Source organism: Miniopterus schreibersii, assembly GCF_964146895.1.
Source record: "Miniopterus schreibersii genome assembly, chromosome: 13".
Classification (NCBI taxonomy): domain Eukaryota; kingdom Metazoa; phylum Chordata; class Mammalia; order Chiroptera; family Miniopteridae; genus Miniopterus; species Miniopterus schreibersii.
The window spans coordinates 25,475,027-25,494,106 of NC_138113.1; the positions used below are offsets into that span (position 1 = coordinate 25,475,027).

A 19,080-nucleotide genomic window follows, 5' to 3' on the forward strand; every position below is an offset into this window, starting at 1 on the left:
GGAAGAAATTCCCTGGCCCTTGAGCTAATTGGTGAGGAGTGTCCAGTTCTGGATAGTTTCCCGGTGATGCATGCAAATCCAGAAAAGTAGCATCTTTTCTGAAAATCTTTCAAATGGGTCTGAGGGCAGACTCCTAGTTACTTTAAAACCATGTTAGGATGTTTCGCTTGTTGTTTTGTTTTTGTTTTATTTTGTTTTTGAGTAGGGTCTATGTCTACATGATCAGGTCAATATATGTTAAAGGTTAAGTAACAGAGGAGACTGTGTTAAACAGTGAAAGAATAGCACCGGAAAGCTGTATCAGTGCTGGGCTACTGCACAGGAGTGGTGACAAGGCACCATGTGATCGAGCGCACTGCATGGCTTGGATTGTATCAGTTCAAGGGTGGTGAGAGCTTAGAGAACTCCTGGTATCCAATTACTCTATCTCCAGTGGATCCTTTGAATGTCTGGAACATGTGCAATTTCCAAAGTACTCCCTCTTCACCCTCTCCAGATCCTGGCAATGATTATCTCACAGTTTTATCCAGTTTTCTACTGGGATGTGGCTCTCTTGGGATTACCTTCTTTAATCTGACTAACCTTGAAAGCCAAAGTGAATAGATATCCCAAACTTTGTCTTCCCTGTGAGGTGCTAAAATCCAAAGATGGGTTAGCGAGGCTTAGAGTGTCTGGGATGTGTTGTGATGTGTGCATTCGTCTCTGGTACGGTGTGCATGGGTCTTCCCTCCAAAGTTGACTTTGAGGGTCCCTGGGACACTTATGAGGTACAGAGTTTGGGACTTGAAAGATAGATCCATATTGGCACATAGGAAAAAGGGAAGAAATATTAATTTAGCATCAGCCATAATTTAGGCACTATGCTTGGTGTTTTTCATGTTATCTTATATAATGTTTGATAGGTAGCCTACCATGTGGGTAGCCTTCTCCTGCGAGCCCATTTTCAAAGGAGTTAGAAACCCTCCACAGTACTGAAGCTCTGATGTAGAATATGTCTAAGGGCTTTCTTCAGGAAGATCTCTCTGCCAGTAGATTCTCTTAATGCCTCAGATATGTAGAAGTTGTGGACCAACTTCTGCACTGGAGAAATCCCAAGCAGGGCCCAAGGGATGAACATGAAAAGACTCACATTTGCTGTCTCCAGTTTGCAAAGGCGCAGCAGTGGCTAGGGTAGGTGAGGCTGGCCTCCATGAGCTCAACAAACTTTTCCAGACTGGGAAGCTTTTTTAAATTGTAAGTCGACCTGGCCCGCAGCTTCTTAAGGTTTTCTAAGCCATAGCTAGGCAGGGAATGGATCTTGGTTCTTGAAATATCTCTATAAGGAGAAAAAGTAGATATAACCTGATTACCATGGGCCTAAAATGTTCTGCTCCATTAGCAGGCAAAATAGAAGACACTGTAGTGATCCTCTTACATGGATGAGGGGAGGAACTTCAATTCATCCAACACCTCAGTCAGATCAATATTTGGCTAACAGGAAATTTGGTTCAGTGGGAGCTCTGGCCCTTATGTTCCTGGTAGGAGGACGTAGATAACAAGAAACTTTGAATCCTGGATATATCTGCTCCTGGCTGATCTGGGGTTTAAAGATAGCCATCTCCCCTTCTATAGTCTATAAAATAGGTACCCACTAATTTCTATAGGAGAGAGGGACTCAGACCATTTCCTCCCTACTATAAATACAGCTATAAAAATAGTTCTGATGACCTGAGTGGAATCTGTGGCCAAATATCAGAAAAGGGTGAGAAGAGAACATACTATAAGGGGAAGAAGGGCCTGGCAGGTAGTAGAGGCACCCTCAGCACAAAGTCAAAATGGTGATATAGAGTAGTAGTTACGAGCATGGCGTCCACAGCCAGACTTGCCTGCATATGTACCCTGCCCCTCTACCTCTCAGATTTGAGACTTTGCTCTAATTATGTCACTTTTCCATGTCTCAATTTCCCCAGCTATAAAATAGGAATGATAAATAATCATACCTACTTCAGAGGGTTGTTGTGAGAATTAAGTGAGTTAAAATACATAGAGAACTCCCTGGCCAAAAGACAGCACATGACTTGTAGCTATTACCCGTAAATCAGTCAATCTCTCTGTCTCTGAGACACACACACACGCACGCACGCACGCCGTTGTTCTTGCATTGCAGGAGAGTCTCTGCCTGGGTGAACCAGCAGACGTCCACATGGAAGGCAACACAAATGGAAGTCCCATCCTTTCTGGTAGCAACACGAGTGAACTGGGTACTTTTCTGGCAGCACTGTTGGCAGCCGCAACCCTCAAAACAGCCAAGACCAGCTGGTAAGAGCAAGGAGATTTAAACGGCACCAGCTTAGACCTGTTGGGGCCGGCAGGTTGGCCGTGAACGAGTGCTTCTAATGGGGGTGGTGGCAGCAATGACCAGGAAGGGTTAACTTCAGCACCCTTGGATATACTTGGGGAAGGAGAATCTTCTAATGTCTATGTTTCCTATAAGTCAAAGCAGTGGGCACCCAGAGCAATGAAACTTGGGGGCGTGAGCATATACTTGTTACCCCATATGTTCTCATAGCCTGATGAAATTTACATTCTCACAGCCTTGTTTTCACTGTGTCACTCATTCTCTTGCTAAAAAATTTGTAGGGCTTCCTATTGTTTAATGAAACCTACCCCTAACCGCTGCCATGCTTGTCACTTCCCTTTCCCAATCAAACTTCTTATATTTAGTTGTCCATACTTGATGCCACATCTCACAGTTCAACCCAGTTTCTTCCCAACCTGAAGAGAAACAATCCTCACTAAAGTCATATCTTAGTTCCAACCTTCTTGATTTCTCCATTATATTTTATCTGGAAACCACGCCTCCTTTCTGAAACACTCTTGGCGTTGCATTCTTTTTAATTTTTAGTGAGATCTTCTTTGACTTCTTTTGCAATTTTGTTTTCTTTCTCCTTTATATACCCTTTAAATATTGGCGTTTCTCTGAGTGTATATAATCTTCCCGGGTGATCTTACCCACTTCCTTGGTTCCAGATACCAGGTATATGTTGGTGACTTCTAAATGTATATCCCAGTTCAGATTCTACTTCTGAACCCCAGGCCCAGATAATCAGTTGTTAATTTTCCCCATGGATATGAGTCTGATCCATAAACCTTTGTCCCTGTGATGAGTCTTCACTCTCTGCTGCTGGTAGATCCAGCTTATACTTTCCTTTGTTCCAGAGCTTCTCAGTTTTTTTTTCTGCCCTAGAAAAATCTCTCCAGTTTCTCTCTTCAGACAATTGCTCCTCTGTACAGTTCTGCAGTTGACATTCATTCTGGTCTTTATGATCAAGTTCTTGTTTCATCTGGCATTTTGTCTCCTTTTTTCCCCCTCAAATATGGAAGGGTGCAAAGACTGCCTGTTTTGTGTAAAACAGTTCAAGGATCCCTCTAAAAAATGAGATGAAAGCATAAAAAATGTTCTTCAGGCCTTGGCTGGTGTGGCTCAATTGGTTGGAGCATTGTCTCATGCACCTGAAAGTCACGGGTTCAATTCCTGGTCAGGGCACATACCTAGGTTGCAAGTTTGATCCCCAGGAGGCAACTGATCAATGTATCTCTCTCATATCTATGTTTCTGTCTATCCTTTCCTCCTTCTCTAAAATTAATTTTTAAAAAAGTTCTTCAGGAACAATTTAAACCAGGGCAATCATCATCTGCCATGAACACTTTTCATATGTCATAAAAGTAAGCAATATAAAACAGAAAACTATTTTTTTCTTAGTTATGCCTTCTTCCATTAAATTTATAATATAAAAAATCACATTAATTGAAGATTTCCAAAAATAAACACATTTTTATATTCCATGCAGGATCACCCTATTATCTCATATACTCTGTGGTGGATTAAAGCTGACTGCAAATTCTTTACACTCTTCCAGTAGAGGGTTTATTTGCCCTTCCCTCAAACCCAGGTTGACTTTTGATGTCTTTGGACTACAATAGGGTGTAATGAAAGTGTTTCCATATCAGTTCTGGACCTGCCTTTAAGAGCACTGACAGCTTCTGTGTTGGTCTTACAGAGCCCTAAGTTGCCGTGAAAGAATACGGAATACCCTGAGACAGACATGCTAGGAAAAGTGTAAGCCATGTGTAGAGGTCCTAGAGCAGGGGTGGGGAACGTCTAGCCTGAGGGCTGTATAAGGCCCGCAAAATCATTTGGTCTGGCCCTGCGAAGGCAACCATAAGTAGGACTCAAAATTCAATAAATCTAGAAGGTTTTTTCATAGCTAATTTTTAAGTTGATAATTTTGTATGGCCTGCAAATGATGTTATAAATACCCAAATGGCCCTTGGCAGAAAAAATGTTCCCTGTCCCTGTGACCTAGAGTATGAGATAGTGCGTGTGTGTGTGTGTGTGTGTGTGTGTGTGTGTGTAGACAGTAAAGGGGGTGGGCAACTAGGAAGTAGATTCCCCAGACCCAACCACTTGAGCTGACATCACATGGATCAGAGACAAGGCAACCAGATTTCTGAAACACAAAATTATGAGCAAAGTGGAATGATTTAAGCTACTAAGCTTTAGGGTAGTTTTAATGCATCAGTGGAGAACCAAAGCAGCTCCCACTGGAGTCTCTGTGATTCCATCATCTCTATCATTTTTAACAGTTGTAGAAGTATTTTTTCTTGAAAGCCATGTACAGCACAAAAGCCTTATGTTTTTATGCTTTCTGCCTGTCTCACCACTTACTATCTTTTGCTTTTATAAACCAGCTCCTTGTATTTGCATTTTATCTCTCCTTGAGTGCTGAGGGCTCCTTGCATTACGAACAGTGCCTTTCACATTGTAAGCACCCAGGAAATTGCTATTTTGTTTGAAGATAGGTTGGGGAGTGACACTGAAGGATTGGGAAAGAGAATAAATAGATCACCCTAGCCAACTGTGAAGTCTTCTAAACTCTAGCAATTACAGAGAATCTTGTACCTTGTGTTATCTCTTCTATTGCTTGATATTGTTTGACTTTTCATGTATATTTGTTTTGTCTCCTCAGCGAGATTTCAGATGCTCTAAGAGGAGGGATTATTAAGATATTTTTGCGTTCTACATCGTATCTGGGACACGGCTGGGCTCATGAAATCTACTCAGTAGATACTTGTCTGATTAGCGGAGATGCCTCAACATCCTAATAACAATGAGAGGCAGGAGCAAGTCTTACAGGGGAGCAATTCTGAAAGGAGGAGTAAGCAACATAGACTGAGAGAGGAAATCTGGATTTAAAAGGAGCTCAGCAAAATGGTGTTTCTGCAGCAGGCAGTTACACTGACTGACAGCATCAAAGGCACCAAGGAAAGGAGCAACCTTATGCAAAGTTTCCAAGGAGAGAGACCTGTATTAGAGAATAAGCAGGGTGATGTGTTGGGTGGGTTGACGTGAGTGCAATCCAATGCCTCCGTGTTTGATTGGTGCCTGCCTTGGTGCCTTTCTGTCTGCTCAGTGTTCTGGAGTCAGCTTGTATTTCTGAGTCCTTTCCACAGCTACAAAATCTGTGAGCTGCTGTCATTTGCACTAGGTGGCTTTGCTGCTGTGAGACTAAGGCATCTTGTCAGTGTCCCGGCACCCAGATCTTTCCCTGGTAGATGTTGAAAGGAGGGAATAGTTGGTAGAGAGAGATGCAGAGCCTCTTAGAGTTTGATAAAGCAAAAAGTCTTTAGTAAAAATGGTTCCTGGGTGGTAGGGAAATAAAAGTGTTCATAGAAGTGTTTGCTTAAAGCTTACTGGATACTTGCTGAAGTTAGCAAACATGGAACCTTTCAAAACTTCCAAATTTTAGACTGGCAGAAAGATGTCTTTCTGGTTTCTCCAGGGATTAAGAAAAATCCATAGAAATTTATGTCAGCATAAGATAAGTGGATGCTATTCCATGTGGTTTGAGACTTAACAACAAACACTATTCTCTTTTTTGCTCTCTGTTCCCCTAACACACACATACACAGACACAATCACACACACAGACACACACAGTCCATTCCCTGGCCATGATCCTTCTACGTGGCCTAGAAATCTAATGTTAGATTTTAATTCATTTGTGAAAGCACTTTCCGCTCTTATGATGCAAATATCCCTGGGGGAGTAACAAAATAAGACTATCAGTTATTCCCATCTTCATGGAAGGTTATTATGACTATAGGCTAAAGGTAGGCTTGGTGAGAGGCCCAGAACACAAAGCATGGCAGGGAGAGATTTTCAGAAGGATTATTCTGGTCAACCATATTATGAGGCCTAAAGGGAACCACAGGAAGGGATCTGAGCCTTGAAAGTGGGGCAGCAGAGTTTAGAATTTACGTGAGCAGAAGAATGACTTATTGAAAGCTGTGTGGTAAGGTTCATCTTGAGAACCTTGAGCTTGGCACATAGTAGGTACTCATAAATACTTGTTAAATGAGTTGGGAGGAAAAAGGATTGAAGGTAGGAGGAGATGAAGGCTGTTGCAGAAATTTAGGCATAAGCTAAGAGCTCTCTTCCCCACACACTGTCATTTCATCTGTTAGGAGTCACTGTATCGCATGACAAAGATTTATTGGGCACCTGCTGTGTTACTATAACCTCCTGTGACAATTTCTGCAGAGTTTATTGTTCTGGGCAGTAACATTTTTGTTTTTTCAATCCTCACCTGAGGATATTTTTTCCATTGCTTTTCAGAGGAAGTGGAAGGGAGAGAGAAAGAGAGAGAAACATCAATGTGAGAGAGACACATCGATTGGTTGCTTCCCCCACGCACCGGGGCTGAGTCTGCAACCAAGGTACATGCCCTTGGCCAGAATTGAACCTGGGACCCTTCAGTCTGCCAGCTGATGCTCCAACTACTGAGTCAAACCGGCTAGGGCGTGGGCAGTAAAATTTGTCCCTCTACAGGAACGAGATACTTTAGGGCATGTACTATTTATTTTTAAATCTCTCTATCCCCTATACCTAGCATAGTATCAGACACATAGTAGGTCCTCAGTCAACTACTAAATGTATCACATGTAAGACCTAATATGCTCAGGGAATAGTAAGAATCTTTGCTTTATTACTGACGTTCCTAGTGCTGGTGGGCTAGGCAAGGGGGCAGGGGTAGTCAAGGCCAGGTGATATTAACCCCTTATCTTTCTGGCTGGTTCAATGACTGTCGTTTTAAGATGTCATTTTGGTTAACATTTCAGCACATGCTACACTCTGGCAGTGACTGGTTTTGAGAATTTAAACCCTAAAATGTACCAATGGGAGACTTCATGGATGATGGCTGGCGCTGAAGGGATTTAGTAATCCTAAACTGTTTCAACACTGTTAGGATTCTTGACTTGGAGGTGCGAAGTGGAGAGGGAGACGGCAGTCAGCAATAAGATGCTGAGTCAGGAGAGGCAGGAGTTAAGTTGCGCTCTGTGCCCCATTTAATAAAGTGTGTTATAGCCAGTGCCACAAATTTGATTTGAACAATTTCTATCTTTCCCAGCAAAGATGTTATTATAGGTCAATCATTTCCATAAGTGCCAGCACATTTCTGGTGTGTACTACACTGACAGATGGTTAGAAGACCTCTCTTTCATGATCCCAGGCGGAATAAAAAGGCAATTTACTGTCTATAGGACTGTGGGTACACTGGTAATGGAAGAGAATCATTCTTATACAAATAACTCAGTGTTTGAATCTCAACTATCAAATGAATCTGAACTATAGCCAAATCAATTTGATAAACTATCAGAATATGACTGTACTGGCTCCAGCTTGCAAAGGCAATGCATTAAATTTTTCCCACAGGAAACTGTTTCCTAAAGAAACAGCAATTGCTTGATTGCTTAAAAAAAAACCCCAAACCTGAGTGAGTTCAGAATATCAGGTGAAAACTCAGGTGGCCCCTGGCGGTCAAGGTCAGGACTCATGAGGGGGAAATCAGGATGCTGGGCTGCTCCTCTGAAACTCGATGGAGCTTGTCTGTGTGCCCCTGGCTTTCTCAGAATCTATTTCTCTTTGCAATGGAACATCCTGCCCTTGGACCCTCAGGTGTCCAGAGGCTCCCTGTTTTACACTCAACTAAAAATTTTGCCTTCAGGAAAGGAGTTATCATTGGTTTGAGAGCCCTCCCCTTAACTCTCTTAGGATTCCTTCCATATACCTACTGTTGGGGTGGGAGATTCACACAGTTAGCTCATGGTGGAGATATTCTAGAGACCAGGGCGAGGCTCCTCAAGTCCGAGCCCTGGTGCTAAGGCAGTGATTCTCAGTGTGCTTTCTGGACCAGCAACATCAGCTGGGGAGTGATTAGAGCTGCAGTTTCTCAGGCCCACCCCTGACTTGCTGAATCAAAAAATCTGGCTGTGCGGATCAGCTATTGAGGCTTTTACCAGCATGCCAGGTGAGTTTGACATATGATCAAATTTAGAACCACTGCTTGAGGATAGTTGAGAACCAACTCATTGCTGAGGTGGCTCATAGCTGAGTTCTACCCTGGGAATTGCCTTTGTTTGACTTACCCAAGATTTGGCTCCTAACTAGGGAAAGCCTGTACTCAGTGACTGCTGACAAAGAGGCCTGGCCCCTTGTCTTAATTCAGTACAACTTTGAAGGGCCATCTTAACTCCAGAGCTCCCTGTGGGATCAGCTGAGGTCTCTGTTGCAAATGCATTGCTGTCAGCTTCCCTCTTAGCCTGAGTCTTCTTCCATCAAGCACTTCCCAGGAAACCCCCTGCATGCAACTATCCATATCACAGTCCATTTGTGGGGAGGGGAATCCGACCCAAGGCTCAGTCATAGCACTAGCCTGGGCAACATCTACTGTGGGCTGGGCAGTGTGTGCACACTCCTCCTGCCCATTAACCCACAGCACCTGTAGTGCTTGTTAAATGTTGTCATTGTTATTTCATTGAAAGTGAGAGGGTGGATCAGCCCTAAATTGTTCCTATAAGTTTCTGCAGATGACACAGATAAAAGTTGACTTGGATTGCCAGCCCTGTCTTGAAGCTTGTATGAATTGGAGAAAGTTGACTTTGAACTTCTACACGCTGATCTCTTGTACATGGTAATGGGGCGAGCTACTCACAGAATGACTGGTCCAGAGGCTCCCTGGAAAACATCATTAGGCAATTCTTCCAAATTATTGTTATCACTTAGATTCCTGGGGACGGAGTTGAGGAAAGAAGAAGGGAAACACAAAGCCACATAAACATCACTGTAGTAAGAGCCATTTCCCTCTCAATGGCCTGGAAGAATAGTCAGGGCTACTTACAGCTCATCTAGTTGGGTTCCATTGAATGCACAGCTGTGTATTTCTTCAATCCCATTCTTACTCAGCCAGCTGAAATAAAAGACCCATTAAAAAACCAATAATGTCAGATGCAAACAATACAGGGTTTCATAATTGGAAGCACTGGGGCAAGGTCAGACAGCACAGGTTAGTGCCATAAATAAAACACCAGCCTTAAGGCTTGGGGATGGGGCAGATGGGAGGCTGATTTATCACTGCATAACCTTTTGAAATGTTTGATGTTCGCGTTATGTGCATTATTGCCTATTCAGAGAAATAAATGAAATTTGATTTTGAAAAGGCACACTTAGGCATAGCTGTCTGGATCTGTTGAGGTCTTTGCACACATCATTCGTGTGCATGTGCAGAGGAGATGCCATGGGGGGAGCAGATGAAGATGTTCCTCCTTCTAAAGGACAGAAATCATTCAATTGCACAACTGTTTATGACAGACAACATTTGTATCACCTCCTCTAAGGCTTTAAGCCTCTCACCCAGGCTCACCCACAGCAGTAGGCCTGGCTGTCATCAAAAAGTGATCTAATTAAGCTGTCACGCAACCTGAACGTCTCCTGTGACCCATAGGGACCCCCTGTTATTGGAGGTTTGTGGAGGTGGCTCTGGGTTAAGCCAGAAAGGAAGAGAAATCAATTACAGAGACTGTGGGCTGTGGCAGGGCGAGGTGGTGAGAGTGGGCATGGAGGAGGCTCTGGGGTGGAAGGGACTGGATGTGGAATAGTCATCCTGATTGTGCAAAAAGGGTCAGTGAGCAGGTTTGCCTGGACAGGGAAGCCCAAGGGAACCTTGGGCCAACAGTTCTGCCTTGCTGTGCTCCTGGGGGGATCTGAAAACAAAAACAGAAATCCAAGGTCAGGAGAGCTTAGCCTGAAGAGCCTTTGACCACCTGCTTTTGATGTGCTCCCAGGTTCTTTTCCCTGTCGGGCTTAGTGGGTTTACAAATAACACTGTTCAAAAGCTGGCCCAGGGAAGCTCCTGTGCACTCAGGACTCTATTTCCTAGACTGCAATGGGCTGCTAGAAAATGCTGAATATCATAGAACAGCTATATGATTTTTTTCTTCCTCCTAGAAAGCAGTGTAGCTAAAAAAATCCAGACAGGAGTAAGGTAAATCTTTTAAAACCTTAGCAACCAATTAATTGGTGGCTTCTGATGGCTAAGGAGTGGCTATGACCTCCCCCCACATCCCACCTGCTCACACCCACCCAGGAGAAAGACTGTCCCAGGCACGTCCAACCTCCTGACATCTTTGTCAGCCTGTCCCCTGGTAGTGAGATTTGCTGGAGTAGCTGCCTCTAACCTGTGGGATCCTTGGGGGTTTTGTATCAAACACAGGATTCAGCAAACTTTTTCTGTCAAGGGCCAGTTAGGAAACTTTAGGTGTTGTGGGCCAAGAGGCAAAACAGGTTAGTTACTATATAGGTACATTATAGGTACTTATAAAACAATTTCTACAAAAATTTTAACCAAATTAAAAAAACATATAATAGTAATAATTGAGTACATTTTTGGGGGGGTAGGGGGGATATAGGTCTACTATTGAAAAGAATGACTTTTTTTCTTTTCATAGGGATAGCGCTTGGCTTAATTTAGATGTCAGTGTTTCTATTATCCAATGTTCACTTGTAGAAAGCAGCCCTAGCTCATGGGCCTTGGTTGGCTGACCCTTAATCTAACACAGGGCTGTGTAAATCCACATGGGCTCCGTCTATTTTTCTGTAGAATAGATAATTTCTGAACATGTATGTCCTGCAAATAGATGTCACTATGATTAAATAATATACAGAGTAATTTAAAAGAATTATTATATTCAAAACAGCCCTTTGGCTTTATGGATTTTCTCAATCAACAGATACCATCATATGGGGTAGTGATAGTGGTACTGGCATTTTTTTATGTCAACAATGACAGTGACATCATCACACGAAAAACAAACTGTTCCCTGGCCCATGAAAGCTCATTGAGGGGCAGGCAGGTGAGGTAGAAGTCAACTGAGGAAGGGAGGAAATGCACCTGGTGTGTGAGCCTCTCCTGTGGTGCTCCTGCGTCCAGTCATAGCACCCTAACTAAGAACAAGTGGAGTCTTAAGTTGTGTTGAGTATGGATCTTCTGACTCTGTTATTTGTGGATTAAGAACCATCTGAGGTAAGAAAAATAGATTTTGCTCTCATAAATGTGAATTTATTCTTTAGGGACACATCTGAAAAGGGATGACTCCTAAGAGTCATTCTGGGAAACCACACAATGTCCATGAACGAGAGTCAGTGAAGAGCAGTTATGATCTGCACATTCCTTTTGTAGGTTTGGGTCTGCAAGGATCTGTCATAAATTCTTATTTCCTCAGGTTCTTTGCCTCCACCTGGGGAGAAGTAAGACTAGGAAGGTTAGGATGCCTTGCCTTCTGCCCTTAGGTTCTGGACAGAAAAGATGCATGTCAACGTGCAAAACTGTGAGAACGACATTAGCACACTCCTGCTTAATTATATTTTTTCTAGAAGGATATTCTGTTGATAAATTTGCCACATTATGACATTAACAAATTTTGAATCACTATGTTTAAAAGTGATACATACATTTAGAGCAAGATTTAAAAGGTATTAACTTCCAGGTACAACTGGTCTCCCTCCAAGATGTGGCCCAGGAATCCTTTTACTGTTGTGTTTGTGTCACACCCACTGGGCAGGTACTCACTAGTTTCCAAAAGCTCCTTTTGTTTTGTTTTGTTTTATTTATCTATTAATTTGAACCTCATGGCCTTGATGATTCTGTTTCCTCAGTTTGCCCTTCGCCGGTGCTCTGGCTAAACCCCCCTCATCTCTTAAAGCCACAGACACATCCTCCTTTCTCAGCCTTCTTCCCCTCATTTTAACTCTTCCTTCCACCTTCACATCACAGGCCGGTCAGCTTAAATTATTCTTTCTTTATCCTCAGAATAATTACTTTTATTTTGCATATATTTTACTCTGTATTTTAGTTAATTTCTTTTGCTTTCCTATTCTCTCATACTTCCCACACTTCCATCACCTCATTCTAACACACACACACACACATTCACACTCTAATTGTCACGAGCATATTAAGTGAAAGGATTAAGCATTATTCATCTATAATTTTTGTCCTGATACTATGTACTCTGAATACATGCCTTTGCTTTTACTTTTTCGTCACACATCCAATTCCTCTGCTAGTCTCTTTCCAACCCTTTCCTTTGTTTTCTGTGATTAGCTTATATAAAATACTGTGCTTAGCTTTATTCTCCAGCATGTCCTCGCCTGCCCCGTTTCTCTGTCCCCCCCCAGTTGCTTCTCTGAATCATATCATCGCTCTGAAAAAGAAGGAGATCCCTTCCACACTGAAACTCGCCTTCTGTACACATTAGCGTATTACACAGGCACATGCGTGTTTAAGAAAACACAATGATTTGTGAAATAGATGAAATGCTTTGCTTATAGATGGCTTTTCAGTTACTGGTCCCCTAAAACCTATTCTGTTCATCTAACTCCCAAGGATCCCACACACACTTGGGGAGCCCCGGTGCCCTATTTCTTGGCCATCTTGGGAAGTAGATAAAGGGCCATGCGGGCCCGTGGCACAAAAGATTAGAACGGTAGTTTATTAATGACACAAAGCGCGTTAAAAACTTTCCCGATGTCAGAGGGAGTCACTCAAGCTCATTAAAAAATGTGATTGTTCCAAGAGAATGAGGAGCCATCTCATGCTCAGCACGGGGCTGAGCAGGAGCCGCTTCGCATAGTGACGAGGGAATTTCCATGCCTCCCTGGACTCAGCCTCCTTCCTGCCTTTTTCTTTGGGCAACAGAAGCCTTGCCAGGCAATAACTAGCGTTACCGATGCACGAGTTATTCTGTCCTCCGGAACAGATGTTGCATGGCAGGAGACCATCATTCAAAGAGCAATTTTAAATACTTGAATCACACCACAGCCTCATACATTATTAACACAATTCCATGTGGTGATTCTGAAATGTACAGATGGGACATGAGAGAAAATCACAGAACCAGCGAGAGATTTAAATGGTGAAATGCCGGTTACCCAGGTGAAAAAGGAGTGTCCCATTATGAGAAAGGTCATTAAAGGAAGACCCAAGTGTGGCTCCCCTACATTTTTTCCCCCTTTACTTACAGAATCATGCTTTCAAAGCTCAGTCCCACGAAAGAATTTCTCTCCACCGTGTGGATGTTTATATTGTCTTGAATGTCTCTAGAAGAAAGTATGGACAGATTAGGTGTTTACGTGGGCTCCGCTCACGTCGCCTTCCCACAATTAGTTTACTGGGCATGACGTGGTCTTTAGCTGAGGCAGTGTTTGAGTAAGGTGATGAATTCCAAGTGTGGGAAATCAATGACAGCTTATTTACCCTCAGTATATTTGTTATTAACAATGGGATTGTACGCAAGCAGCATCTTCTCTCTGAAAGTTTTCTTGGCGAATTTCACTGTGTTAAGGTCCTAGCATACTTATTAGCCTTGCCTCCACAGTTGGTGTTGGCTCAAATATGACAAAGACACTTAAACTGACCCTCCATCTCCATCCCAAACTTCTCCATGCCCCTTAGCTGGGGCTTCATCTTCCTCCCACCTCAAGCCCCTTCTTATAGGCCAGTTTCCTTCCTTCTGTTCTCTTTGGGTCACAGAAAAATTTTATCATTGATTTTTTTCCCCCCTCCTGAACAGAAGGATGGAGATAGTCTCATATTTCTGTTTGTACCATTCACCCTCCCATTAAGATTCCCCGTGGGGTCAGATCTAACATATAAATGTAGAAGTAGTAAATTGCTTGGAATAATTTGAGAAATTTTGGGAGATTCTCTATCTTTCTGGGTCCCTTGCAATCTACCTCCCCACCCCTTCCTTCCTTAGCTCCTCGTGTCCCTGCCCTCCCATGTCCTTTCGGGTCTGTCCAGATTCCTACAGGTTCTTCTATTGAAAATAAACCTGCCGTTAAGCATTGCATTTCTCCTCCTCTTCGAGGAGGTCTCGAGAAAAGGCCAATACCTGTCCCTGACATGGTGTGAATTTGTCTGTCAGGTGGTTTCTTTATTCCTAGGGCAGCACAGGCATCCTGGAGGGAAGGGCAGGGGATGGTGGCTGACAGGGGAGCTGCAGGGGGAAGGTATGTGAGGCACTAACCGGCGAAGAAAGGAGAGACTGCTTGATTTGCTACAGGCTGGGTCTGTTGACACCTCTCTTACTGAGGAGCCTGCTGACTTCCTCCAGACTGAGGTTAGCCGGCCTTCAGGTAAAACCAAGGCCACTTGCTGTTTGCTTTCCTATCTCTGCTCAGCCAGAGCAACGTATTTGGAAGATGCAGACAAAACAAGGCATATTACAGGCCCAGGGGCTGATGGGCAATACAGCTCCTGAGTCAATGTTGGTAACCGCTGAAGGAGAAACTTACAGTAGAACCTTTTGGAGAGACTGAATCCTGTGAACAGTTGGCAAGCGCTTAATACCTGTGTTGGATATTAGCCTAGAGAGAGACAAAATGAGAGTGAGGTAAAAATAAAGCTGGCTGTTTTAACTATTGCTAAAGTATATGCTTTCCATATTTAAAATATCAATTTTGAGCTATCAGAAAAACCTACCAGAAAATCCCATAATATAAGTGAATCATGCTTGCGTTTTCTATTTTAAGGCTCTAACTAGGTCTAGTAAGCTGTTGATTCCTTAGAGGGAAAAAAAAACCAAAACATGCACTTCAGGCACACAGGGGCTAGTATGCCACAATGTGTACTTTCTTCCTTCCTTTTTTTAAATTGAGACGTCAATATGATCCCAAAGCAATTTTCAACTAGATAACAGAATTTTCCTCAATCATTATTTGCTTCTAACCTCCTCATACCCTCTGGAGAACTATCTCTTCTCCATTCCAAATTATTCTGTTGAGATTAGAGCATGAGATCCATGCCCTTTCGCACCAGAGTGGGCGTGTGCCTCTCTCCTGGGAAGAGGTCGGAGTTTGGTTAGAGCCAAGCCCACTGATACCATCACCTTAAGAGACAGTACATCAGTTTCTACAGCTGAAACTTCCTGAGTTACATTGGATCCTTCCCAAGGCCTGCTTGTCTGGGCCTGGGTGCCCAGGAAGCAGAGACTGAGGTAAAGGTTGGCCCATAGGTAGTATGAGTTCAGAGGGTTTGGGATGGGGGAATGAAATAGGGAGGGAGGAAAGATAATTAATACAACTTCTCTTTTCCATTCCTTGGGTGAACAATTCTGAATGTATTCTAAATGACACCTTAGAGGGGCTCTAGCATGATTGAGCTCCAATATCTATCTATCTATCTTTCCTTCCTTCCTTCCTTCCTTCCTTCCTTCCTTCCTTCCTTCCTCCCTCCCTCCCTCCCTCCCTCCCTCCCTCCCTCCCTCCCTCCCTCCCTCCCTCCCTCCCTCCCTCCCTCCCTCCCTCCTTCCTTCCTTCCTTCCTTCCTTCCTTCCTTCCTTCCTTCCTTCCTTCCTTCCTTCCTTCTTTCTCTTTCTTTCTTTCTTTCTTTCTTTCTTTCTTTCTTTCTTTCTTTCTTTCTTTCTTTCTTTCTTTCTTTCTTTCTTTCTTTCTTTCTTTCCCTCCCTCCCTCCCTCCCTCCCTCCCTCCCTCCCTCCCTCCCTCCCTCCCTCCCTCCCTCCCTCCCTTTCTTTCTTCTTTCTTCTTTTTCTTCCCCTCCCTCTCTCTCTCTCTCCTCTTTATCTTTTAAATTAAACATTTCTTTTTTATTGTTCAAAATATTACAGATGTCCCTTTTTTCCCCATTGACCCTTTCCAACCCACACCCACTCCCCCCTCAGGCCTCCACTGCACTATTACCTGTGTCTGTGGATTATGCATATATGCATATAAATTCTTTGGTTAATTTCTCCCCATCCTCCCGCCCACTCCCACCTTCCCCCTGAGATTCGTCAGTCTGATCCATGCTTCTATGTCACTGAATCTATTTTGTTCATCAGCTTATTATGTTCTTTAGATTCCACATATAAGCGCGATCATGTGATGTTTGTCTTTCTCTGCCTGGCTTATTTCACTTAGCATAATTTTCTCCAGGTCCTTCCATACTGTCCCAAAGGATACAAGATCCTTCTTCTTTACAGCTGCATAGTATTCCATGGTAAATATATGTTTTTGTTGATTTTTTAGAGAGAGAGAGGAAGGGAGAGGGAGAGGGAGAGGGACATTAATCTGGCTGCCTCCTGCATACCGCCTACTGGGGATCACGCTTTCAACCCTGGCATATGTTCTGACCAGGAATTGAACCAGTGACCTTCTGGTGCATGGGATGATGTTCAACCAACTGAGCCACACCAGCCAGGGCAAGCTCCAGTTTTTTGGCGGTGATCACCTGGTAATACATCCTTGAGTTGGCTTTCCACCTTCCTTTGTTCTCTTTTTCTTAGTCACCCAATCTCCTTTCTTGGGTTTGGATGAAAAATAAACTACTTGCGTGTAAGTCCTTGCTCAGACACATTCTAGAGAACCAAGGCTAAGGCAGACACCAGAGTGCACTGAATTTCACGTTTCATGTGGATTCGCTCATGGTTGCTATCTCCCTTTACTCTAAGTCTGTCTGCAGTTGCAGCCCAGCTCTGTTCCTCTCCCTTCTTTTACAGCAACATTTCTAGAGAAGCCGTCTTTGTCTGCATGAGGTATTCATTTTCTTGTACTCCATCTTCTCTACCTGCTCCAGTTTGTTTTTATTTTACATCTCTCCACCAAAACTACTTTTGTCATGCCCCAGTTTCACCAACCCACAACCAATAAACCTAACGAACAGTTTAAATTCTCATTTTTTAGATCTCTCAGGAGAGTTCAGTACTCTTTGCCACTCTCTCTCTTCTATTAGTTTCTGCCGCATTGCATTCTTCTCCTCTGCTACTCTTAAACTTTTGTTGTTGTTGATTCCCCCTCCTCTATATGTACTCTGAGCCTTTTGCCTTTTTTCTCTATAGTCTTGCTGGGAAGATCTCACTTCTCATGGCTTTAAGTGCTATCAATATAGTTCAACTACTAGATTCAATACTTGACTACTGGCCTCTCTAGTCTCTCTCTAATTAAAGTTTTCTTCATATATCCTTTGAATGTCTCATTTACATAACAATGTAAAGTTCTTCCCTTCCATCACTTCCACTAAACCACTCCCCCTCTGTTCTCCCCCATAAATAGAGCTCCCATTTATCAACTGTTAGGATGTGACAGTTCAACTTGGCTTCCTCGCCCTCATTCCCCAACATCTCACCCATCTCAAAGTCCTCTTAGATCCCGCTTCCAAAATATTTCTCGATTCCGTACAATTTCTCCCATCTCTGCCGACACCATTCTAGAACGAGCCACCGTGATCTTTCCTCTAGATTTCTGCAATAGTCCCCTGCTTTCCACACATTTAGTCTTCTTTTGTAACCCATTCTCCATACAGCACACAGAGCACTCTTTAAAAAATATAAATCAGATTGCTTTTGTTTTCTGCTTTTCTTTAGTTCTTTCCCATATTAAATTTATTCTCCTTACTGCCTACGCTTGGCCCTCATCTCACTAATTGAAGTGTATCCGCGTTGCACTTCAGCACTGGTAGCTTTCTCTCAATTCCTCAGATACACGAAGTTCTACCCAGTCTCCAGGCATTTGCACATGCTCTATCTGGAAGGCTCACCACCCACTCCTCACTTGGCCAACCTCAATTTACCCATTAAGGTTCAGCACGAATGTCATTTATTCAGCGAAGAGCTTCCTGATGGCCAATCTAAAGTAAGGCCCCTGATTTATTCCCAGTATGATTATATCCCTTTTAGCACTCATCAGATTCTGAAATATGTATTATTCTGTGTTTATTTATTTATTCAGGGTCTAGCTCTTCAACCAGATTGTGAATGGCAAGAAGGCAGAAACCATGGTTTTCCTGAAAACAGTGTTGGCACAGTGGTTGGCACATATAATGTTCTTAATGTTTATCAGGCCAGGCAATGTGCTAAGTGCTATCAAGAGATGAGCACAAACAAGGAATCATTCACTACTTGTGCTCATCACATCTAAGAATTTTATATAATTGAAGGAGGGAAGAATTCATAATTGTCAATGAGAAATGTACAAGTACATTATTTAATATTAATAGCATGAGCTTCCAAAGTTACTATACTTATGGGATATCTATAAATGTCTATATATGTATGCACATTGAAATATTTGGTCTTTAAAGGAAAGGAAACACACAGCAAAGATGGCTAAAATTATTCGAGTAGTGCTGAGTTTAAAAACACTTAAAAAGATCTAATAAGATGGACTATTGGTGATAACTCTATATCTGAGACTCTCCATAACCCCAAGAGAACTCAGGAAATGGAGCTGGGATGAACTCTTACTTTTCAGTTCATTTCCCCCCTTTGATCAATACATTCATGTCTGACGGAGGCTAAAAGGGGGTAATCAACTAGGAGCTCTATGTCTCAATGGGTTTGCTTTATTCAAATGACTGTTGGCTGCAAAATTATTTTGATTCATTCAGCTACAGTTTATCCTCAAAAACAGGTAAAGTTTCGAGGGTAAAATGTCAGCAAATTTAAGTTCTGCAAATGGACCTTTTATAGAAGGGTAACTGGCTCGCAGTCCTCCCCTCTCTACAGCCACTTGCACATCCTGAGCTGGTGTTAACACCTTTCATGCCTGACTGTCCCTAATCTTTTGGTTACAGTACTGAAAACGGCCATCTTTTCTGTCAAGATGAACTTTCTGAGGTCCCTTCAACTGCTGGGAACCACTCCCACTATGTCCTGCCACCTAACAGGATAATACATTTGCCTTTCATGAACAGGTGACCCCACAAC

General features: G+C 43.0%; 1 protein-coding gene across 1 annotated transcript in view; it reads right to left on the reverse strand.

Annotated features, from left to right (window-relative positions):
- The window catches only part of FSHR (follicle stimulating hormone receptor), a gene marked incomplete at both ends in the record, with an annotated part of 130,405 nt that overhangs the window by 4,421 nt on the left and 106,904 nt on the right, over window positions 1-19,080 (reverse strand). Inside the window, 5 exons of the mRNA XM_081156310.1 lie at window positions 1,130-1,315; window positions 9,036-9,110; window positions 9,222-9,290; window positions 13,400-13,477; window positions 14,675-14,746. Coding sequence (XP_081012436.1) covers window positions 1,130-1,315; window positions 9,036-9,110; window positions 9,222-9,290; window positions 13,400-13,477; window positions 14,675-14,746 — 480 coding nt within the window. The remainder of the gene's footprint in view (window positions 1-1,129; window positions 1,316-9,035; window positions 9,111-9,221; window positions 9,291-13,399; window positions 13,478-14,674; window positions 14,747-19,080) is intronic.